This window comes from Centrocercus urophasianus, unplaced genomic scaffold (assembly GCF_019232065.1).
Source record: "Centrocercus urophasianus isolate 14NV4802_14NV808 unplaced genomic scaffold, USGS_Curo_1.0 seq_19, whole genome shotgun sequence".
In the NCBI taxonomy this organism is placed as follows: Eukaryota; Metazoa; Chordata; class Aves; order Galliformes; family Phasianidae; genus Centrocercus; species Centrocercus urophasianus.
Window position 1 is genome coordinate 21,270,984 of NW_024884744.1, and position 24,202 is coordinate 21,295,185.

At 43.9% G+C, this 24,202-nt stretch overlaps 2 protein-coding genes across 8 annotated transcripts in view; both read right to left on the reverse strand.

Annotated features, from left to right (window-relative positions):
• WDR33 (WD repeat domain 33) overlaps positions 1–19,800 on the reverse strand; it is a 62,359-nt gene extending 42,559 nt beyond the window's left edge. For 6 of the 7 annotated variants that reach the window (XM_042820794.1, XM_042820792.1, XM_042820796.1 and 3 more), the window contains exons 1-6: positions 19,722–19,800; positions 4,942–5,166; positions 3,572–3,640; positions 3,039–3,143; positions 2,327–2,422; positions 1,694–1,845 (exon numbers count right to left, since the gene is read on the reverse strand). In XM_042820794.1, the coding sequence (XP_042676728.1) occupies positions 1,694–1,845; positions 2,327–2,422; positions 3,039–3,143; positions 3,572–3,640; positions 4,942–5,145 (626 nt within the window). In that variant the 5' untranslated portion in view covers positions 5,146–5,166; positions 19,722–19,800. Of the gene's footprint in view, positions 1–1,693; positions 1,846–2,326; positions 2,423–3,038; positions 3,144–3,571; positions 3,641–4,941; positions 5,167–19,110; positions 19,358–19,721 lie in introns of those variants that run through there. The other variant, XM_042820793.1, reaches the window with a different exon arrangement.
• A 966-nt stretch (positions 19,801–20,766) lies between these two features.
• On the reverse strand, positions 20,767–24,202 carry POLR2D (RNA polymerase II subunit D). The gene is made up of 4 exons (XM_042820778.1): positions 24,110–24,202; positions 23,020–23,200; positions 22,492–22,587; positions 20,767–21,319 (listed from the first exon to the last, which is right to left on the reverse strand). The coding sequence occupies exons 1-4, from the start codon at positions 24,180–24,182 to the stop codon at positions 21,241–21,243; spliced, it is 429 nt and encodes a 142-aa protein (XP_042676712.1). The 5' UTR covers positions 24,183–24,202; the 3' UTR covers positions 20,767–21,240.

Consider the following 24,202-nt stretch of genomic DNA (forward strand, 5'->3'; position numbering starts at 1 on the left):
ATACTGTGTTATACACTGAAAGATGCATTTGAACACAGGGACTTTAAAGTGAATACGTTGCCTGCCACTTCACCACAAGACATGAATTTAGCATGGGATTACTATTGCATTGCTGTCCCCAGTCAAATGAGAAATCCAGAACTTATTCTTAGCACCTTCCTACCTACAGACTGCATACAGTAGCACCTTTTTTTGCAGGATGAGAAGCAACAGCAATATGACTTGGTAAACATCACCCTAGATTTTCATGTTTTGCAATACAATAAGCAAGTGACACTGTATAGAGGCACAGGAGAACAGTTCTTAGGGAAAAAACTCCTCTTCAGCCACAGGTGATTTGCAGCAGAAAAGCAAAAATAAGGGAAAGCTGGTCACATGAAAAAGCTAGTTGAATCAACTGGTGATAAAATAAACAGTATATAAAACAACCACATAACTTATTGTAAAAGAAATTTGGTAAACCTCCCTTCTTTTACCCAACCCACGAAAAGAATTCTACAGACACAGAAGCAGCTTCCAGATTGAGCAGTCAACATCACATGAGGAAAGTCACTGGAAAAGTAAGGAGTTACATAGCCTTAATCAAGGGCCAGAACACCTCCAGCAACTGACAGCACCCACTCCCTTTCTGGTGCAGTGAAAGACCATGAGAGCCCTCTTGAAATCCTTGATCTTTATGATCAGGAGAGAGCTTAAAATAGCAGAGAAATTCAGTGTAAGGCCACAATATTTAGTCATGACAGTAACTGAATCTAACAGAAGAACTTTCCATAACCAAACAGAAAATGCTATACCCTATCAAAGAAAAATGGTGACTTTAGTGGAATGTGCTTTGGTGGCAGTGAACCTTTATCACCAAGGGCCAGCACCTGAACCCAAAGAAACACTGCTTTAGCTTCATTTTGGGTCTGCAGCTTCTCTTCAGGCTTACTTTAAAAACATGTCTTCTACTTCTGTATCTCACTAAGGATTATATGCAGGTTTGCTTTAGAGAAATCCTTCATTTACATCTTACTGACAGTATCACTTTAGATTCCATTTTTTATATGTGTATATAAATATATACATTTGCACATTTGAAGTATCAAAACTGAACCAAGAGAATATCCTATAGTCTTCTCTTCAATGGCTTGCTTACGGTTTCAGGCTTGAAGAACCCAGTATTCAGTATTAACATTAGACTTCTGTATGTGGCAGACTGTGTGGGTATTTAGTATTACTGGAAGTCTTGGCTTCACCAAGCCAAGCAGTTCTTCACTTTATTTAGTGTTTTATTATTTTGTGAGAACTATGCAGGTATTTCATTTCTGAAGGCTTTATATTTTATTCAGTTAGGTTATTAAAGACTGAATTCTTTATTTGGAATGAAATTGTTGTCTTACACAGTGCGTATAAAAAGGAATAACTGATACACATTGTCACCATATAAAAATGAAAAGAATACCAGTGCAAAATGCGGCAGACAAATACATCTCTAACATATTGCAGAGGCGTATACTGGGACAATACTAATTCAGAAAGGTGCCAGCAAAACGGTGAGAATGTGGAAACAAAAGAAAATATTGTGTTTATGTGGTGCAGGAAGTTTCCCAGAATCTGACAGAACCCATGCATTTCCGCACCCAGAATACACTGAGAGAACAGTCTAATCATGGCAATAGGTACTACAGAAAATGGTATATTGTGTATAAACCTGGCCTCTCTAATCGCCTCCTTATGTGCCTGGAACATCTTGACGTTGTTCATGTTGGACTGCCAGTATTTCACATATCCCCCGTGGTCTGCTGTCAGCATCCACATATCATTGTGTGACCAAGTCATAGCCCTTACCGGGCTGTCGTGAGCCTGTAAAGTCAGAAAAAAACTTCTAGCAAACATGTTCAAAAACTGTCTGAACCACACAAACAGAGTTAGAAAAGCTCCCACTCAAACAACTGCAACGAAGAAATGAAAACAATGACCATCTAGTTAGATTCAAGAAGCTGAAGGGGCAGAAAAGGATTCCCTTCCTCTGTGTAAAATTGCACTCTAAATAAGAGGGTATTTATTTACACTTTGTTTCCAAAGTGACTGGAACTGTTAGTACCTCGTAGGGAAGCAGAATGAGAAGCACTGAAGGACTGCCTATGGCCACAGTTTGATACAGGCACAGAACAGGATAAAAATTAAAACAAAAAAAGCAAAAAAACCAACAAACCCTGATGCTTCCACCGCCACATTTAGACCACAGGTCCACCATGAGCGGGTGAAGATATGTTCGATGTGTTCCCAAAACATGCTCAAGGACCTCAAGGTAATGGACAGAAAGCCTGACAGATGAATTTACCTGTAATATTGTTTCAAAATTGAAAGTCAGTCCATTCCACAAAGTGAATTCTCCACTAGATGCACCAGTAACCAAGCGTCTCCCCTCAGGAGTCCACTGCAAAAGAAAGACTTAACTCGACTTTGCAAATATTTCTTCACAATCATCTGAATAGATCTTAAGCTACTTTTCAGGGCATTTCATCAATGGTATTTATAAGCCATTTGATAGCCAGTGCAAAACAGACAAAAATGCAGAAGCATGCCAGAGGGCTTTTGACTTTTGTTAACAACAGAACAAAGTTATAGCACTGTTAAAGCAACAACAACAAAATCTAATCACAAAGAAGAAAGTTTATTGGCACCAACAGAACTCTAACATGCCATATGAAGCAACCCAGCTGAAATCAATGAAAAGTTGTTGAAAGATGCTACAAGAACTAAGGAGTGTTGACCTTTATCAGTCTTTTATCTGAGTCAAAATACATTACCTCCTCAACAAATCTTTGAAAAAGATTAAATGTACCCCAAACTCCAAAAGTAGCTCTTTGTACTTAGACCCAACTGTTTAATTTCCTAAGTCTCCACAAACAAACACAGAAGTAGCGCAGACATTCTACATGGTGGGTTTATTTGAAAGTGTTTCAAATGATCCTCTGTTTCTCTCTTCAGTTTAAAATGTCAATACTCTAAAATAAGGCAGTGCACCTACATAAATCCAACGCTGTACTCACCCTGACAACAAATACTGGGCATTTTACTTTATTAGTAGAAGTCCGAACAAATTTTGTTGTTACAGCATTCATAGGGTTGTTCAGCATTCCTATAGGAGGGACCAACTAAGAAAGAAGAAACAAAAGGTTTAGAAATGACGCTTCTAATCAGAAACTGCAAGGAAAGCATGCATTCTGAACACTCGTGTCTAGAAAACCAAGCTCCCATTTGCAGGGTTAGGGAATACATTTGCATTCAGAAACTGGTGTGGCTCACGATCTCAAACATGCAGAATCAGCACCTTCAAGAGGAAGATCTAAGCTCCTTGCACTATGGAAGTTCTTATCTCCATCTTTAAAAGCCTATTCAATTTCAGCTTTTTTTCATGGGCGTAGACGTCAATACCAACATTTAACATAGGGTAAAGACCTTTCATGTAGTTAAGACCCCTGTGGAGGAAAAGCTAATCCCAGCTGACAGGCAGAGGCCCTCTAATTTTATGGACCAATTTTATCCACAAAACTTCCACAGGAAGTAGAAAGATTTTACTTACATCATTATAATATCCTGCATCAGGCTGGATTGCTCGCATATCTCTCTGGTCTCTTTGCCAGACTCTATTCTGGAAAGAAGAGGAAAACTTCTGGTTTATATCACAACTACAGCAAATGAGGAACATGCTGATAGCCAGGCTGGTATGAGCATTAAGATAACAATACATTTAAATGCATCAAACCAAGACGACTCAATGATAAAAACAACTTGGATGCTTTACATTTTGTGAGATGTCAAAGACCAACTTGTAAAAAGCAGTTCATATAAAATAGAAATTAAGTACATTTTAGCTTCATATTGCAGACTTCAACTTGTATCTGTGTGCATATTAGAAACATGAGCTAGAATTGCAGTTAAAACATCTGACACACACTATTAACGTGCTAGAATTTGTTAAGCCAAGAGGGAATTGCATATGAGCTGTTATCTTCATTTTCATAGGATCACATCAAATCAACTGTGGTACAAGTGGAGATGGAAGTGGAGTTTTGCCATATCCCAATCTTATGCCAGCTTTCAAAACATCACAGGGTTTTTGCTTGTCCGATTTTAAGCCAATTTTGTCCACTATCTTTTGAATTGGGGTGGAGGGGAGGCATTCCTACAATAAACACGAATATTTAAAGAATATTCTCATAAACAAATCTACAAACCAAAGTCACACAGTCTACAGCAGACTGAATTCAGTTCATCATGCCTTTGCAATGTAGCTGTTTCAATGATTCCTTTCTCTGCAGATTTGCTGTCTTCTGAGCCAAGAGTCAGCATTTGCACGTCTTGATCAAAAAACTGTATTTATGAAGAAATGAATACCACCCCCAAAAGGAGAGCTAAAGAAGCACTTTTCACTGGAACATTTCTGCAACAAAACCTATTTAAGTTATTCTGCATTTGCCCACTGAGCACACAGAAAAGGATTTGCAGAGACCACAGCTCAGAGTGCAGCGTTATTTAGTACAGTGAGAATACAATTTATGGTGCCCTGGTTTGGAGGAGAAGGAGAAATCCCTATTTCAAAACCAAAACAAGGACAATTACATTGTTCACACCGAGTTTACGTCTATCAAGAAGTCAAAACATCATGGAAGACATTCGGATGAACTCCCAGCTTGGAATTCCAACACAGATGAAGTTAACAGTGCTGCTTACAATCTAGCTATAAATTCAGTTGTGTACATGTGCCGTTTCATTATGAGCACCAAAGACTTTTGAATTCATCCCATGTCAAATTTACAGACATCTGTCAGTCAGCTTTACATTGGCAGTGGATCTCTCAGTATTCCAGACTATTCCACAGACATCTGGAAATCAGGATCCTGAATTTCAGGAAGGAAGGAAGTTTTCCAAAGAACACAAAAATCAACTAACCTCCAAATATTTAATTACAGAGGGATTGTAATCAATAGTCTTTCGGTTCACAGCTTTTCTCATACGTTTCCCATCGAAAGTAAGCTGTTGCATTGCTTGCTGCTGTGCAAAATCAGGTCTTTTGTAGAAGAGCTGCCGAGGCGCCTGGTGCTGGAATCTCGGCATGTGGAAGAATCGGGGCGGGGAGCCGATTTCTGTGGCCATGGCTCTCTTCTTTCTGAAGTGCTGCAAAAGAGTGAAATAATTGGTTACTACAGAATGGTGACAAAAAGGCAGCGTTCGTACCCTCAGTAACTGGAGTCCACGAGGATAAATAACGTTTCTTCCCAATAAACAGCACTTTATGAAGTTACATTTGCTTTCAGTAACGCTGATACAGCCCAGCCACAGTGAGCCCCTTCAGATTTGATGTCCAGCTTAAGCTGCTAACAAGGAAAAATGCTTTAAAGGGCTGCTCCAAATCCTTACTCCAGGATCTGAAAACAAAAATGTCCTTCACATAACGTACAGTAAATACAGCACAGATCATGGTTTGCCTTAGGATACACTTTCAATTTCATTACTGTAAAAAAAGTGAATTACACAATTTCTAACATTTCCTAAGATCAACAAAACCGAAAAGAAACGAATATGAGTGCCAAAGGGATGATGACAAAGGGAAATCAATCTGAGTTTTCATTTTGTAACTTCATTCAGTGACATCAACAGTAAGCTCCTCACAGCCGAGAACTACAACACACTGCCTTTAACATAAGCATGAACTTCAGACTTTGCACTCACACTGTGAACCAGTGAACTCCAACCTCCATTTTCAGCTGCTACTCCTCTGCCTGAATTGGAGCTGGGCAAGAATTTTAACCACAACAAACTGATGAAAGCAAAAAGAAAACACATCAATGCTGAAAAGTCTTCCTCTGCACAAAGGCTGAAGTGTTTGCCCTGAGTAAGACCACACTTAAGAAAGGATCAAAAAAAGAATGGGTAGAATTTAAAACAAGCAGCTAAAATCTGCTTTTAAAACCATGAAGGTATTTCCTTACTCTGTGAACAGCCTCAAGTTGTGCCGGGGAGGTTCGGGTTGGATATTAGGAAACATTTCTTCCATACCATCTGTGAAAGAGTGGTCAGACACTGGCAGGGGCTGCACAGGGAGGTGGTGATGTCACCGTCCCTGGAGGTGTTCAAGAATGATAGAACTGCTCAGGTTGGAAAAGACTGAAAGATCATCAAGTCCAACCACAACCTAACCATCCTACCCTACCTCTAACAGCCCTCTGCTCAATCATGGCCCTGAGCACCACATCCAAGTGGTTTTTAAACACATCCAGAAATGGTGACTCAACCACCTTCCTGGGGAGCCCCTTCCAGTCCTCAAATTTGTGCAGGGCAGCTGCTCAGTATCAGGCAGCATAAGAGGATACAGACATTGTTTGGAGGCAGACCAAGTAACATCTCTAAGCACACAATGAGTACAATATTAAGCTCACCTGAAGAAAAAGGTGGCAGAACTTCCTCAAACAGAGAGCATGATGAGCACCCTAACATTATCCCAGAGTCTCTTATAACTCTCAGGAAAAGACAGGCAGAAAAAAAATGCAGCTGTAATCTCTCAAGTCTAGAGGGTATCTTTAATCAGGAGGGAAAAAAGTACACTTTCAAGTCCATATAGTATCCATATTCCCCTGTAGGTAATGCAGAAATAAAGTTCAAGAAGCAAGAACACTGATAAACACGCTGGGGCTTCCAAGAACATTTTGATAAGCCATTTACAAGGAAACATGACATAAAAATGCCATTTTGGGGAAAAGCTCCAAAGCAACAAGTTGATCCTTCAGAAAAACAGATCCATTCTCCAAGAAATAACTGCAGTTTCACACGTAGATCAGCTGTTGGTTACGTGAGTCAATTTAGATGGGATGCCCCCATAACTACTGCAAGCAGACACCCACCAGCTTACACCAGTGTAAACAGCCCCAGGTCAGTGGAAAGTTTAAAAGCATTTCCAAAGGCATGTGTGTGTTAATAACACCTCCTCACAACTACAGACCCTTCTCACTGAGTTCACACTAAGACAATATGGGACAAAATAAGGGAGACGATATGGGATGAAGAAAACAAAGGCTTTATGTTCTTGTTATGCTTTTAGCTGCTTTCTCCAAACTGTGAGCATACAGAAAGGTTTTATCAGATGAAACTAACATTTATCTCCAAGAACTGCTAGTCCAGCCACATGAATATCCCAGTTCAATGTTAAGTTATCAGACTCTTTGTCTTTTGCCAGGACAAACGGGAGTCTCAGCAGGCTCTCCTTTACCTCTATTGTATCTGCTCAAAAACGGTTGGACTTCAGAAATCTGAAGTTCCTGCTCTACTCAGAACGACCACGTAGAAAAAAAGGTTATTAGAAGTGCAATCCAGAGTAGCAGCGCTCTATTTCCCATTTTAAAAACTAATCACACTTGGTTTTTACTTCACAGTCCATCAACAGGTGTTCAGATGGAAGACTCCATTTATTTCCTTAATATGGAATCACAGGATCATAGGATGGTTTGGGTTGGAAGGACCTTTCAGATCTCCTGGTTCCAACCCCTGCTGTAGGCAGGGACACCTCCCATAGCCCAGGTTGCTCACAGCCCCATCCAGCCTGGCCTGGAGTGCTCCCAGGGAGGAGCCACAGCCTCCCTGGGCAACCTGTTCCAGGGTCTCACCACCCTCACAGGAAAGAACTTCTTCCTAATATCTAGTCTAAATCTACCCTCTTTCAGCTTAAAGCTATTTTTCCTCATCCTGTCATTACCTGTCCTTACAAAAAGTCCTTTCCCAGCTTTCCTTGGCCCCCCACAGGTACTGGAAGGCCCCAGGAGCCTTCTGTTCTCCAGCCTGAAGACCTCCAGCTCTCTCAGCCTGTTCTTGTGAGGTAGGTGTACACAGCATCAGCACCAAGAGCACAACTTTCCAACACCGGATGCAGGTTGTTTGACATCTTCCTTAACAACCCTCCTTAACAGCAGGGCAGAGTGTGGGTGATTGCACAGAGGGAGCTGAGCCCAATAGGCAGCACAGAGCCCTGCACTGGAGGGTAAACATGCCCAACACCAGGACATGCTGGGGTATCCAGCTGGGAAGCAGCACTGCAGAAATGGGCCTGGAGTCCTGGCAGACACCAAGTTGAAGAGGAGTCAGCTGCTAAGAAAGCTACCTGCATTCTTGGGAAGAAGGTAACCAAAGCTTCTGCTGCCCTTCTCTCTCCACTACAACGTGCTGCAGCTTGAAACACTACCTGCTGAAATGGCTCAGAGACAAGGGAAAGCAAGCACTGAACATTTCCTGAATGAATCCACGTTCTGTTTCTTCAAGTCTGCACTAGCAAGTTTTACAGCAAACACTCTCACTGTTATACAATGAAGATTAAGAGTAATTATTTGCATGGCAACAGCACACTGGAGTCTGAAATGTGGATCAGGAGATTGAATGGAAACATCACTAACAGAAGAGCTACGTCAGCTTTCCCAGGCAGAAAGTACAAGACAAGAACAACAGTGCAAAGTCAGCATAACGAGGTTGTTGCTCAATGCCCCAGCAACACCTATTTCCTTCCATGAGACAAGCACAACTGTAACATGCACAAGGTACAGATACTGCTTTATTTCCTTTCAGTAATGTTTTCCTGACTGCAAAAACCCAGCGCCAAGTAGCCATCTCTGATAAAACATGCTCTGCATTTCACTTCTGGATTAACAACTCTGTAAGCACATCTAGATGAACACTTGAGACAAAAAAATCAGACCAAGTATAATACAGTGCCATTAAGCTTTACGGAAGAAGGAAAGACACTGCCAAACATTCTCCTTTCATAGTACAGAAGGAAATTCCACTGTGAAAACAGGAAAAATACAAAGGAGAAAAAAGAATGCCAGCTTACAGATCTAGCAAGGAATACGCTAATTTGAAACACCAAGTAGTTCAAGGGATTGATCAATTTCCTATTTACTTGGGAAAACATTTAAGCAGATTTACAACCTTAAGTCTGAAAATTGTTTGCGTTTGAGGTTCTCGGGAATCTCAATTCTGTCAACACTTTCCGTGACTTTTTGAACAGTATTTTTATAGATCATAGACTTTGGACAGATAAAACTGCTTCAGTAAGAGCACTCCTCCTATGGAGACAGGCTGAGAGCTGGGCTTAGAAAGAGCAGTTTTGGGGAGACCTTGTAGCAGCCTTCTGGTACTTTAGGTACCGAGGTTTCAGGAATGGTGAGAAGAGATTCTTTGTCAGGGAATGCAGTGATAGAAACTGTTATCCTATCTGATTCCTGCCAGGCTGGATGAGACCCTGTGCAGCCTGGCCTGGAAAGAGGTATAGAGCCGTATTTCCTGCCCATGGCAGGGGCTGGAAACTGAAGGGCTTTAAGGACCTTTCCAACCCAAATCATCTCATGACTTTGATATATGAATTTACAGGTCTGTGCCTAGCTGATGTTTGAGAGCATTATGACCCTTCTTTCACTGGAGAATACACTCTTCAATTACCATAGGCCTCTAAAATACAAAACTAAAGACAAAAATACTCACCTACATTATACAACACCCTTATCAAGCAACTTTTTCCCAAGAGTTCTCCAGGTACCTTTAAAGGTACTCCTAATACACATTAGCATTCATTCACCACTGTATCTCATTTGAGAAAAGTACTTTTCTAAAATGGGATTTAGATTCCAAACACGTTAAATGAGAGGGAGGCATATGGCAGGCTTTTGAATCCCAACAGGAGACATAAAACAAAAACATCTCCTACTCTTCGCAAAGAAATAGAGAAGTTGATGAAGTAATCACTGGTCACACCAAAGTGAACACTCTGCCCAAAGGGCACAACCACCTCTTCCTATTTGGAGAGGCCTGAAATATTTTGGTTTCATTTTGTTATGACATTGCTAAGTTTTCTTTCCCCTTCATTTCAGCTCTGTACTCTCACAACTCATTTCACCACGATGTTAAAGCCTCTGTGCTTCTAACACAGCCCAAACACACACGTGCAAATGATACGTCTGAAAGACAGACTAACATTTTAAACACACCAATCCAAAAAAGCCACTGTACAGTGAGCAAGACCTAGAAAAACATGATTATTTTGATCCAGGTTTTGACTCCAGAGGTTTATTTTCTGCAGGAGGAACAGCAGGTGTCAATACAGGTGACAAAAGCAGCCCCACACTTGACAAGTTCTACATGCAAACAGTAAGCCTGTGACCTCCTAGGATATTAGAGAGACCATGCAGACAATTTGAAATGAAGACATCCGAAAGCCCAAGGGAGAATGGGCTATGAGGAAGGAAACAGACTGAAAGACCTCCCCAGGGTTTGCAACCTGAGATCCTTGAAGAGTTGAGTCGGTTTAGGTGCATGTAAGTTACACATACAATTAACACTTTCTTCAAACTTTGTTCTTCTGGTGATAAGTACATTATCTAGTATATTGAGCACAGCTCATTTTATGCTCAAACTAAACCCTTAGATCCATTTCAAAACAGATACACACACAGCAGTGTTTGAATACATCTTTAAAAACCAAAATGCTTCAGTTCACAGGACTCAGGGACACATCTTGCTTCACCACCTTGACCACAGAAGAGAAAACTGTTTTGACAAGTAAGGAGTCCCACAACAACTGCCTCCCTGCACCCCACAGAAGGGATTCTCGCAATGCAAGCTCTGAGCACCTTCGATGTTTGCCATGCTGCCACAGCTCAGCTACAAGATGCACGAGATCTGCTGTGCTGCTGTATTTCCGTGCTGCTATTCTGACAGTTCTGTGTACTTCCAGTATTTTAATCACTATTTAAAAGAAAGACAGTATTTTTCCTCTCTGAAGTACTAATTAATTCCTTTGTCCTGACTCCTGCTTGGCATCTGACAAAAGCTGCATTTATCTTACAACCCAGGCTTTCCTACTGTGAGTCACCAATACAACAGCACCACGACGGACCAAAGTACCACCCAGTTTTTTCTCATGCTGAATACCTATGGCCTCAATTTGAAGCTACCAACTTGTCAGGAAACAAAATCTGACTTTTAAATCACAGAACCACCAGGTTATTATCTTTCCTTCTCATCTCCCAGAAGACTGGACTGGAAGCTGGATTCTTGAGAGAAATTACAGTGTATGCAACAGATGGAAGAATCTGCCATTTCGCTTCCATTTGTTCATACTCTGCTCCTGGCAAGAGACAACTTAATAACAGACTCAAATCCTTGATTTAAAAGACAAACAAACAGCAGAGAATGGGAAATAAAGTCACAGAAATCCTATCACCCTGGAGAACTTTATGATCAGTGGAAGGAAGAAGGACCAAAAGGCCTTCAGTTTACAGGGTGAAACAGAACCAGGGACACACAGCAACTGGGATCTGATTCTGAATCTATCTGCCCAGATTTTGATGAAGTCTACGCAATCTAATACCAGCTTGATACTGTTTGCAATAGGAAACAGAAACGTGCACGTTTAATGCATTAAAGTTGAGTGTCCGAGTCCTTCACAATGTTGAAAACATCAAAGCCTTTTCACTACGACTTGGAAATGAATAAACTGTAACTTGCTGGGAGGATTGGCCTTTCACAGCCTCTCCACAGAGTGCTTGACACACTTCTCTGTAACTCTTACAGCTTTTACATGAAAACCAATGTTGAATGCAAAGAAAAAGCGTTGCAAAAACCTACTACAAAACCTAAGGAACCATCTCTTAGTGTTAATGCTGACAAAGTAGCACTGCTTGCCACACCAGTTTCTTTTTAAATAAACAGAGAAGAAAAGCTATTACATTTCCAGGAGTAAGAAACCGAAGTCCAGAAGGAGCAGCAGCAGGAAGTAGAGCACCGCTATCACCTGAGATCACGTGAAGAACTGTAAGAAGGCTTAAAAAGACTTATTTAATTGTGGCTGGGGAATGTGCTCGAATGTTAAAACACCCATCTGTAGCCTAGCCAAGTTACAGGCAGGAGCAGAGGCTCTGTGCAGGGCAGCTTTGTGAACCAGAGCTGCAGCCCAGCACACCCAGGCTACATACAGAGCACGAAGTCAGGACGGGACAAGATGCTGGGCACTGCTGCAGCCACACTCCAGAATAAATGCCCTGTGACAGTTTGCCTCATGCTATCGTTGTAACAGCACCTGAGGAGGTATTTTTCCAACACACCCATTGAAGGGACACACTACAGCTCAAACTTAACCAAATCACACAGTGCTGCTAAAAAAACCTCTTAAGGGCCCTGCTTCGGCAATTCCAACCCCACGCTTCCCTGCAGGACTGCTGACACTGCTGGGTCACAGCACTTGAAAAAATAAAATAAAAAAAAGAACAAAAAGCCAACAATATAAAACACACACTTTCAGAAAACCCCAGCAATCAAACACACAAAATAATTACAGAAACAGTGAAAGAGAAGACTTCTGAATTATTACACAAAAAGAGGGGTGGCCAGCAGGGACAGAGAGGTGATTGTCCCCCTCTACTCTGCTCTCGTGAGGCAGCCATCCCTGCAGGCATTCAAGGCCAGGCTGGATGTGGCTCCGGGCAGCCTGGTCTGCTGGCTGGCAACCCTGCACATCGCAGGGGGTTGAAAGCAGATGAGCATTGTGGTCCTTTTCAACCCATTCTACGATTTCATGATATCTGCTTCGGCGAAGATTAAGTCAAGCATACATGGAAATTCAGCTTTTGCATCAGTTTGCTGTAGAAAACCAAGAGGTAAGCACTGCTTGCTGCTACCTGTGCTCAAGTTGCCTTCTGAGGAACAACCCTGCAGTAGCAACAAAAATGACAATCATTTTACAATTTATATATTCCATGTTTGAAAGTCTGCGTCGTATTTCTTGAGCAGTTCTGAAAGTTTTGTTTGAAATGTGCTTCAAAACACAGCCAGAGTAGAGACCCCCCTGTACAAATGGACATTAAACACTGGAACACTTTCTGTACTGATGGAAGAACTACATGCCACATGCTTGCACAGCTGATCCCCTACGTAACTAATTCCAGATTTTTAAGACATTCCACTTTTTGAAGAAGTTCTCTCTCAAACCATATTGTTGAGATGGTATGACTTTCATACAGAATAAAGAATCGACATCTCTTAGGTCACTCATTTTCCATGCTCACTGTTTCTCAAAGGAAGAAAACGAGAGCACAATCTTCAAAGATGAATTTAAGATTCTGGCTGCACTGGAAAAGTCAGCCCTGCACAGCGATCGATTTCTTACTTTCCTGAGGCCCTCTGTGTTGCTAGCTCAGCACCAGACGAGCCAGGCCTGGTTCATGAGGTTACGTGATAATCACTAACAGAAGAGCATTGCTTCATTTTTACTCAACACCAAGTTCAGAAGTCAGAACAGTGTTAACAAACATGAATTAGAAATATGCTTGCTTTTTTAACTAAAATTACACAGCCATCTCCTCCAGGAATAAATTCTGTGGCCTTTCATTGTGAATACAGACAAATGATTGCAGACTGTATCTAATTGATGTACACTGCTCCACAACCACATTTCAACTTCTCTAGTAAGTAGCCTTTGCATGTTACTATTTCGTAGTGTTCAAGAAAAGCACGTGCACTTGTTCTCTACCAACACATTCCTCAGTAAAGAAAATTCAAATCCACACACAGCAGTTCTCAATAGATTTCTAAAGTGCAAGGGTTGCAGTGTAATACCTCCCCTGTTACAGAACAGCCAGGCTCCCTGTGACAGGGACAGCCCAGCAGCAGGGCCCGTCACCAGAGGTGCAGTTCTAAAAGCACCACCTCCCAAGGCCTGAAATCCCTTGGCCTTTCTCTCCCTCCTGTCACCTACCTTGAGAGCATCAGCAAAAGCAGCACTCCAGCCAGCTGCTAAGGCCAATATTTTCAACCTGCTGTACAGAATGCTTGGCAGTGATAGCATTCAAGGCTCCACAGAAGGTATTCTTAGAAAAAGATCAGGCTTATTTATTAGCCCTAGATCTGCTGAGAGAAAAACATTTACATCCACCAGTAGGAAGAAATTGCAAAACAGGGTGTGATGGCTGACTCAAGCATGGGTTTAACTCCCAGCTCTATAATTTAGGAACTACACAAACATTTGAAAATAAGTATTCTATATTAACACCTAAACAGCCTGCAGTCCTACTTGCAGATTTGGTCCATTTGTGATCTTCCTTGTGTTAAAGAAGTCTCTGCAAAGAAGTGCAGGTTTGCTTACAAAGATGCCCCAACAGAAAGAAAGGCTTTTGCAAAGTCAGCAGGTTTGGCCTGAGGGAAGGGGGACAACGATGGAACATGTGACCTGATCACACCATTTAAACACAACTCGGCGAGACTCAGCACAGTGGGAAGATGCTCAAAGACTGCTGAGATGAAGTTGTCACAACATGACCCCAACCTAAAACTGCTGACACCAACTGAAGTCCAGCCTTGCCCACAACCATCAATGTCCTGTGTCACCCTTCTGTTACAGCAGTACAAACACAGCTGGACCAGGCTGGCCACTCGCTCAGAACGAATCCATCAGGAGATCTTTGTTGCCAATATTGGTCAAACTGCAGAGCAGCATCGCAGCTAACTTAGTAAGGAGTTCCAGGCAGAGAATGGAGCAGAAGCAGGAGGGAGCACCCTGCCAGGCTACAGCAGCTGCTATATGGCTGCCCACATCCAGCAGGAGGATGGCAGGGCAGAGGCAGGACAGCACACACCTGAGGGCTCCCGGTGCAGCCCTTGCATCAGCTGGAGCTGCAGCATTTCACATCACAGCTCCTGCCAGATTCAGAGTTGTGGATGAACACTCACACACGGCAGAATTCAAATCGCTGAGATGCCAAAGCCTCATAATGAATGCCAAAATTACACCAAACACATAACATACTACAGCACGGCTTGCAATCCAGTTTCTGGCCTCCCTTTAAGCAGCAACACATTCATATTTGCTTTCATATCATGTTTCTTTTTGAATAGAGGAAACGATTTAAAAGAAACCTCAACTATTCAAACCAAAGAAACGGGGATTAATTCAAGCACCTGTGTGGCCACGTGGAAGCACACAGAGCAGCCTCAGTAAAAGAACCCCTCAGTTTCAACACATCACTGCTGTTAGCTGCGAAACCACTCTGCCCTACTGCTCGCCTCAGGCAGCTGCTTCCAGGTAAAGCTGCAGGGGAGCGACTACAGGCAGCTCAAAATCCATGTTTTATGACCAACTACCTTAAACTAAAATTGGCACTCAACATCCACGATCTCAAGCATTTCGAGATGCTCTTTCCTAAGAGTGACTTTTGCTGCTGTGTAAACTGAGACAAGAATTCTCAAGGCACACAGCGTTCACGGAGCGCAGCGCTGCGGCTCTTGCAGAGGCGGCTGACTGGCACCACCACTTCCTTCCCCACCACCTCAGCCCTTCCAAAACCAACGTTTGTGAGATGCAGAGCAGAACAGAACTGACAGATTATTAGAAGTCACCAAAAAGGCCTTCGTTTTGCTCAGAGAAAGGCTCTCCCTATGCAGTTGCTTGGAGAGGGCAAGGACTCCAGAACCAAGAGAACAGAGGCATGAGAACACCCTCTTTGATTGGCTTTTAATTTTAGAATTAAATAAAGTTGTAGGTTACACCAAATTCGTAACTCCACAGATTACAAACATCCAACAGTTGATTTTTCTTTTTTCCCTTGGTAAACAGCGCATTTCATTATAGCAGAAATTAATAAAATAACAGCAATGAGGTCACAACAAACACTGCTCTTCATATCAAAATGAGCTCACTAATTAGAAGCGCACAGAAAATGAGAAGTGCTTCGATTCCAGAGCGGGATGGAAAAAAAACACCACGTTTAAATGAAAAAAATAAAGTTGCAGATGTTTGATAGGTCATTTGTCACAGCATGCAAACACACAAGGAGGAAGAGATTATTTCATTTATGATTGAGGAATACAAAAACATTGCTCACACTTTCTCTATTCTATTCACGTGTGTGAACACTCCCACGTAACTTTCTGAAGCACTTGAGTGCAGCAAGTTTTACCAGGGTTATTTGACAGTAAGGTCTGATGCTGTGCAGTAAGCCTTTCTTCCTACAGAAGAGAGAAATCGTGATAGAAATAATACAGAAATAAAGGCCTAGAGCAGGACAGCCCCAGTTCCTGACCACATTTCTTTGTATCTTACTCAACCCAATTCATGAATAGGCTATCCCATACTATGGAAGTGGCACTTACCCTTCCTGACAAACAGGACATCTTTATGAATATAAGATTTTTAGTTGATTTTTTAGCAAAAAACAGGTCTGCAGCTTGGTACAGAAGGATCTGCTCTGGCCATTCTCACTACACAGAATCCTATTTCTTTTTATTCTTTGGTGCAGAGTAGCACTATCAGAAAACAACAACCACTACCAGTAGCTTGTTTCCATGTGTAAAATAATTCAGAGCATTCACAGCTGTGATCACTCTAGTGCAAGCCACAAGGAAAGCATACAAAAAAAATCATAGGATCAAGCTCAGTAGGTTTACACTCGTACATCTACACTTGGGCTTCAAGTATTTGAAAGCATGACTGTTTGGGCTTCGTGGTTACTTTTAAATTCTGTGTTGAGTTATTGGGAATTGGATTTACGTTTTCACTAAACCAAATCCCCTTCAGACAACAGAAAGAAACCTGAAGTAAACACTTAAAAAAAAAAAAAAAATGCAATGCAAAACAATGAAGAGCGGGAACTCATGACTGTTCTCTGATCACATCCTTCACACAAGTGCAAGCTTCCCCCTGCCATAACACACTGAGGCCTTGCCTTTTCCCACTATAAACTCTAATTTTTATTACCCTACCACAAATTGAGAAACAATTTTAACCAGCACTTCATACCGCAGTGATGCATTGTCTACACTGAGATTGCTATCAAAAGTAATGGTGTAAATATACACTTCACGTCACATTTTGAGTTTCACAAGAGAACACCTGGCTCACCCAGGCAGGCTGTGGGAGCAGGTTGAACCAGAAATGAAATTCCATCACACACCAACTTGTTTTTAAGCACTAGGAAGCAAGGACCAGGCTGCCCAAGGAGGCTGTGGATGCCCCATCCCTGCAGGCATTCAAGGCCAGGCTGGATGTGGCTCTGGGCAGCCTGGGCTGCTGGTTGGTGACCTGCACACAGCAGGGGGTTGGAACTGGATGAGCACTGTGCTCCTTTGCAACCCAGGCCACTCTACGACTCTGTGATTCTAAGAACAAACAGCCTTAAGTTTTACATGGTCCTGGGGTCACGAATTCTCAAAAATGAAGCAAAACAGACAATAAAATACAACCCACAAGTGTTCAGCAAGCAGCTGTGTCTACTTTTCTGCTCTTACTTTCAGAGATTCTCTATAAGGGAGGAAACCTCAAATCATATCACAGCTTTAATTGTTTTGAAGGCTTCCCCATTTCCTCACCCCACTATCAAGCTCCAAAATCATTCAGTTTACCTGAAGTTCAGTTGTGAGTGATTTTTTTTCCATTAACTACATCAGCAAAAACTGTGCTTCTGTTACTTCCACTCTGCATTAAATTTTCAAATAACAAAATGATATAATGGAGGAAAACACAACAAATCAAGAATATAAAACTCACAGACGCAGTACAGCTGAAGTTTTCACCTTGTTTTCAGAACATTCAGATATCAGTTTCCTAAAGTATCAGCTACAGCAGCATCTGGGCAAGGTTGGAATTTTTTTTTCCACTTTTAACAAACAAACTGCAGAAATTCCCTAGATAACAATGCTGCAGCTGGCAGCCACAAGAAGTGAAATATTTCACACTGAACTACCTCGCTAAGAAGTTTAACTGCACTTTTCCACCTCCCTACACAACTAAAAGTCTTCTCCAGTATATTTTTTAAGTCACTCAGAAGAGTGAAGCACCTGTGAGGGATGGGAACAAGCCAGAAGCTCTCTCACTCCCTGCCCTGACCAAGGCTTCTTTCTGGTACAGCAAACTACCTCTGTCTCAAGCTCAATTACAATGCCCACATTATTACGTCTCGTGCTCAGCACAGGCTTTCTCTTAATACCCAACCTAAACCTCCCCTGTCTCAGTTTAAAACCATTCTCCCTTGTCCCATCACTGTCCACCCTCACAAACAGCCGTTCCCCCTCCTGCTTATACGCTCCCTTCAAGCACTGGAAGGCCACAATGAGGTCTCCCCACAGCCTTCTCTTCTCCAAGCTGAACAACTCCAGTTCCCTCATAGGAACCTTTCCTCATAGGAGAGCTGCTCCAGCCCTCTGATCATCTTTGAGGTTCTCCTCTGGACTCGTTCATTAGATTAGAGGACATTTAGATACTGGCACTGCTGCCCACAGAAGTATGGCTGCCCCATCCCTGGAGGTGCTCTGGGCCAGGCAGCCTGAGCCATGGAAAGGAGTCTCTGACCACGGCAGAGGCTGGGACTGGCTGGGCTTTCAGTTAGTTCCCTTCCAACCCAAGCCATCCTGTGATCCTATGGTAAATACAAACTAGATAATATCAATCAATTCTCTGTAGCTCAAACATTTTTCACACATCCCCTATTTTTCAGTACTTATTTATCAAAACTGACTCAATATGGTAATTCCATCAGCTTCTGAAATGGTCCCATGGAGGCAGGTCAAGTCAAGCTCAACTTTCAAGTTCTAGAGCAGCTGGGCAGAGAACTCCAAAAATGCCAACAGCAAATCAAAGACATACCAAATGGGTCTTACCATGCTGAAGCTGTTTAAATAAAGTGTTTTTCCACCAGAATTTCACAGCTACCCATTAGAAATACAACAGCACAACTGAACAAGATGCCAAGAAGTTGAGTGTAAATAGAGATTTTATTACTATGCACTGATACATTAAAGATGATCTACTTTAACAAAACGTTCAGAATTCAATTCTGCAGACAAATTGAGGAGGAAGAAACCCCAAGTACTCTGACACACTCCTGCCTGCATACTGTAAACTCTCTGGTAAATAGGCATGTGGAAATGCCTTTTTCAAAGGAATAACAGTTTTGAGTTAAGGCAGGTACAAAAGGATAGAAATCTGCTGCAAGAAGGATGAAGGACTGAAGCTCACAAACGCATTCCCACCCACTACCCACAAACTGCAACTGAAGACATAAGGAGGCACAGAGCCAGGGGTACAGAACTACTTACCTACGGCAGCTTTTGTAAGACAGAAACGCTCACATGAGTTACCACTGCTGCAAAATACTGTATTTCAAGGTATACAGTTATCTAATCATAAAGAAACAGCTAAGAGTCAGCAAGGGAGAAACAATGCCCACTTTCACCAAGTTTAGCGAGTTGCCTCCAGCGGAAAAAGAAAAAAAAAAAAAAAAGACACTTTAAGAGATCATCGCTACTAATTTGTACTAAGAAATCACCACTATCGCACCCACCTCCCAGGGCAAGTGGGCGCCTGCTGCACGTGGCCGTGCCGGCCCGCAGAGCCCCGCATTGCCCCGCACTGCCCCGCAGAGCCCCACCTCCTAGCGGTGCCCGCCCGGCACCCCGCAGGCCCAAGGAGGAACAGCTCGATTCCGATCGGAGCCGGACGCGCGCTCCAGGCGGGCCCCGAGCAGCCGCACACAGCAGCGGAGCGCTGCCCGCCGCCCAGCGAAGCCCGAACCCCGCAGGCAGATGAGGCCGGGTCCCGCCGTTCCCTCCCGCTCGGCCTCCCGCCCCGCTCCTGGGCCGCGGCCTAAAAATGGCGGAGGGAACCGCGCTCCCCTCGCCCGCCCCGCTCCGCGCCCGGCCGTGCTCACCGTCCAGCCGGCGTCTCACACCGCGCCCTCGCGCCCCGCCGCTCGTCTCGCCTCGTCCCCCCGGCCCCGGAAGCAGCCGTCGCCGCCTCACGATCCCCCGCCGCGGCCGGCCGCCATCTTCCTGCCCCCACCAGCGCCAGGGGCGGCGCACGCGCCCCACGTCGAGACGCTCGGCGGCGGGCAGGCCGCGGGCACTGCGCAGGCGCAAGGAGGAATGCGCGCGCCGCTTCCGCAAGCCTCCCGCCGCTCCGCAGCCTGCGCATGCGCGGCCGGAAGTCGGGAGACCCCCCACGGCCGACCCACGCACCTAGACGCGCGAAGCTATGTGCGCATGCGCGGCCGGAAGTCGGGTGACCCTCACTGCCGACCCGCGCTGCTGCAAGCGCGAAGCGGGGTGCGCATGCGTGAGGGCTGCCCGCATCTCTTCCCGGGCGCCCCCCTGAAGGAGCCGAGCTGAGGGGCGAAGCGCTGCGTCCCGCGGAGCCTCAGCGTGGAGTCTCGGTCCCCCCCGCTCCCTTCTGCTCCAAAGCGTTGGTGGCGTGGGGTTTCTCCTTCTGAGCAACAGAAGTTCTCATGAAAGTACGAGAACTCGTGTTTCAGAGATGAAAGTGCCTTGAAATGCCGGAAATATGCTGCAGGGTATTCTGAGTTACAGCAGGAGCAGCACCTGGGGAGCGTTTCCAGTGCCAAAAGGGGCTGCTGGGATCTGCCAAAGGAAAGCTCACTCCGCTGCCTGGCTTTGTGCTACCTTAGTTATAATTATCTGGATCCAGCAAGAGTTGTGGTGGTTAATCTGGTTTGCTGGCTCAGTAAGAACTGAAATAACAGAGTAATCCTATTTCTTTCCCTTTTGCATCAATGGAACTCCACAGTGTACACTGCGTACTGCAGGAACTCCACACATCAGCAGAACAGTCACCTGGCACCCATGCTGGTGTTTGTCCCAGCTCTTCTTCCTGTGTTTTCCTTCTTCCAGGCCAATCAGTTTATTGAGAAGGTCTTTGTAAATCAGAATATGCACGTAATGTTTACAAAACACAGGGCCTTAATTAGAAATATATTTTAATTTAAGCTAAGCAATAATACAAAATAATTGAGCTTGTGAAAGTCCACCTTGCTGACGAAACCATTTGAAAGACAGCGGGACTTGATTCCGCCCAGGAGTCAAGAGTAAGTGTCCCCACTCTTTTTGAAAACAAACAAACAAACAAAAACAAAGCAGGTCAACATTTCTGCTAAAAAGCAGAAACGTGTACGGAATTCCCAAATCGGGGAGAAGAATCTGGAAGAAACCTATATTTGAGCCACCAAGAAAAGATTTTTCAAGTTCTTGTGCCCTCACAATGCAGGCGTCCTTTATCAAACCCGAGAGGACTGCAAAACTCCAGTACGCTGGAGTGTATGACAGTGCTGGAGCTCCCTTTATCCACTGCTCAGCCCAGGAGCTGGATTGGTACAGAGGGCAGAGAAACAAAGTTCTCAGATTTTTCCACTCATTTGGAGGAGTTGAGGGTCACCTTTAGTACTGGAAGCTGCGTTTGGTCTGAATGTCGTCAAGAATTTGCTGTAATTCCTCATCTTCAAATCGGCCCTCCAGGCTGCAAGGTAAGAACAATGAGGGTGCATTAAAGTATTTAGAAACAGTCTCCCTGCTCCCTTCTGAATTCGTTTCAGACACCCATGCAGAGCCTCCTGTAAGTGACAGAACTCCATCTTTCCCAGAACTTTCTGCAGAATGATTTCAAGTCACTGTAATCATAGAATCATAGAATCACTCAGGTTGGAAAAGACCTTAAAGATCATTGAGTCCAACCACGACCTAACCATACTACCCTAACTCTAACAACCATCTGCTGAATCATGGCCCTGAGCAAAATCATGGCCCTGAGCAATCAGGGAACAATCAAAAGGGCAACCCAGGTGTAGGCTTAACCAGACCCCTTGGCCTCATGCTCATAAGCCAGTCCAAACTTGCTGTGAAGAATGTGAGGAAACTGCCTCAAGTTGCACCAATGGAGATTTAGGTTAGACAGAATTTCTTCATAGAAAGGGTGGTTAGGTATTGGAACAGGCTGCCCAGGGGAGGGGTGGTGGATTTTTTGTGGAGGTATTCAAGAAACGTGTGTACAACTTACAAGATTCTATGATTCTGTGAAACCTTAGCATACAAAGAAAAACCTGTACTTCAGATGGGTGTCTCATTCCTCCTCTATCTCAGGGCATGAGGTAACAAATGAAGAAATGATACTGGAAGATCTCTCTGCCCATGTGTACTTGTCCACCCAGAGGTTCATAGGGACACTCTGTTGTTTATGCCAACAAGAACAGCAAAAAAAAAAACCAACAACAAACACAGCTGGGTGGGCTGAGAACCCCAGTTTAAGCCATTGCCCAGAGATGTGGTGGAAGTCCCACTTCTGGAGACATTCAAGACCAGGCTGGGCCAGGCTCCGAGCAACCTGGTCCAGCTGTGGATGTACCTGTTCACTGCAGGGGAGTTGGAGCAGATGGCCTTTAAAGATCCCTTCCAACTCCAAAGGTCCCTTCCAACTTTACAGTTCTATCACTCTTAATCTAGTAAATATTATCTGAAGTGCATTAGGGATACTTAAGATTGCTTCACTTTCAGAGCAATGGGTAAGTATAGAAAAACTGAGATGGAAAGTTTTCTCATCAACAGAGTTGGATTGTGGAGAAGGTGTCTGTTCATAGCTAGCTTTAGATCACTGGGAAGTACACAACACTCCTTTTGGTACACAGAAATGCTCACCTAGGAATCAAAGCTTTGGCTTCCTCAGCAGTCTCAGGACACAAGTTGGCCAAACACGCCAATTCAAATTTATGGAGCTTTTTTTGGAGCAGCAAGCTGTAAGGAAAGACAACTTGGTGAAATTAGAAGCAAGATGGATAAGCAGAGGAACAACAAACCAAACAGATAACATCCAACTCTCTCTTTTACTCCGCTTCTTGACACTGCATTCAAGTTTTTTGAAGAAATGTCTATTACATAACTGATTAGGTAAAAAACAAAGTCACAGCTGTGGGAAGACCCCAGAATTACACTACAAATAGCCTAGAAAACCCTCCTGCTCACTGAAATACGTTGTCTTTTAAACAAGGAAGGCTCAGCAGGCCCAAATGAGACGGGGCACAACGCTCCTCAAAACACAACGAACAAACTTCTTGCCTCTCCAGAAAGACAAGATTCAGAGCTACAGCCATCCAAATCGGGAAACATCATGAAGCCTCACTTCCATAAAACAACACTGGTGTTACACATCACATTGATTCCACCCACCTACGAACACTGGCGATGGTTTCGCGGTTTTTGAAGCGGCTGAAGCGCGCTGTGTAATTCAGAGTTTTCATGAACACTTCTGACAGCTCCTGCTCATCTTCCGCGCTCTCGTTCTGTTGCTTCCGATGCTCCAGAAGCATGTGGACTTCTGAATTCAGCAGGGTTTCTGCGGTTTCGAATTCTACGTTTGAACAAGCAAATGTCAGCATTGAAAGAAGTAAAGCATGGATAAAAAAGTCCACTTATAGGTGATGTGTGTGTGACTGTGCTTTGGGAAACAACAACAGCACAGTGTGGTTCACTGCCCTTTCACCAAGGACTGGGCAGAATTCCACACTGAAAACAGATAAAAATTACACCATTCTGAGCAACCACCCTGCCCACTTGTCTGCTTGACCACGCTTTTGACATTTGCAGACCCAAATTTCTGCTTTTCTGACGTATTTTTCTCTCAGACAGTGGACAGGCACTGGAGCGGCTGCCCAGGGAGGTGGTGGTGCCTGGCCCTGGCAGTGTTCAAGAGGAGTCTGGATGAGGAGCTAGGAAATATGGTTTAGTGCTCGTGGGAGCAAAGGTAATGGGAGGGCGGTTGGACTGGATGATCTTGCAGGTTGTTTCCAACCTTGCGATTCTATGATCCTATATTTTTGCAATGCTTTCTTCGCATAGTTTTGTCAGAACTTCAGCAATGCATGATTTGTTTTAAGAAGAAAATATTTAGCCATGCAGCATCCATCCACTGGTGACACCCACAGTATTGGAAGACCTCCAACGTGTTCTTAAAGCAAACTGAACATGCTAAGACAGTCCTCGTGCGCACAAAATAGCAGCAGACTGCTGGAACTGGGCGCTATCAGAAACCCAGCGGCCCTTCAGCACTTGTTTATAAAGCTCCGGTTTTGTTTTGTTTTCTGCAAAATAATTATTCAGCCCGTTAGCGTGCTGAGTTCTCACTCAGGCTCCAGGCAGCCGGAGATATTGTAATGTGGTAAAAAAAACGTAGATCAAAAACTACAAGCTACATCAACGCCAAGAACCTGCAGCTGTACCCGGCCGCTTAGAATTGGGCCCTGCCGCTCCCTCCGCGCACCTTTGGGGAAGACGAGCTGCGAGGCGTCCTCCTCCACATCTGCAGTCCTCGGGTCGCTGCCACCCGCCGCCATTGCCTCACCCGGAAGGGAAA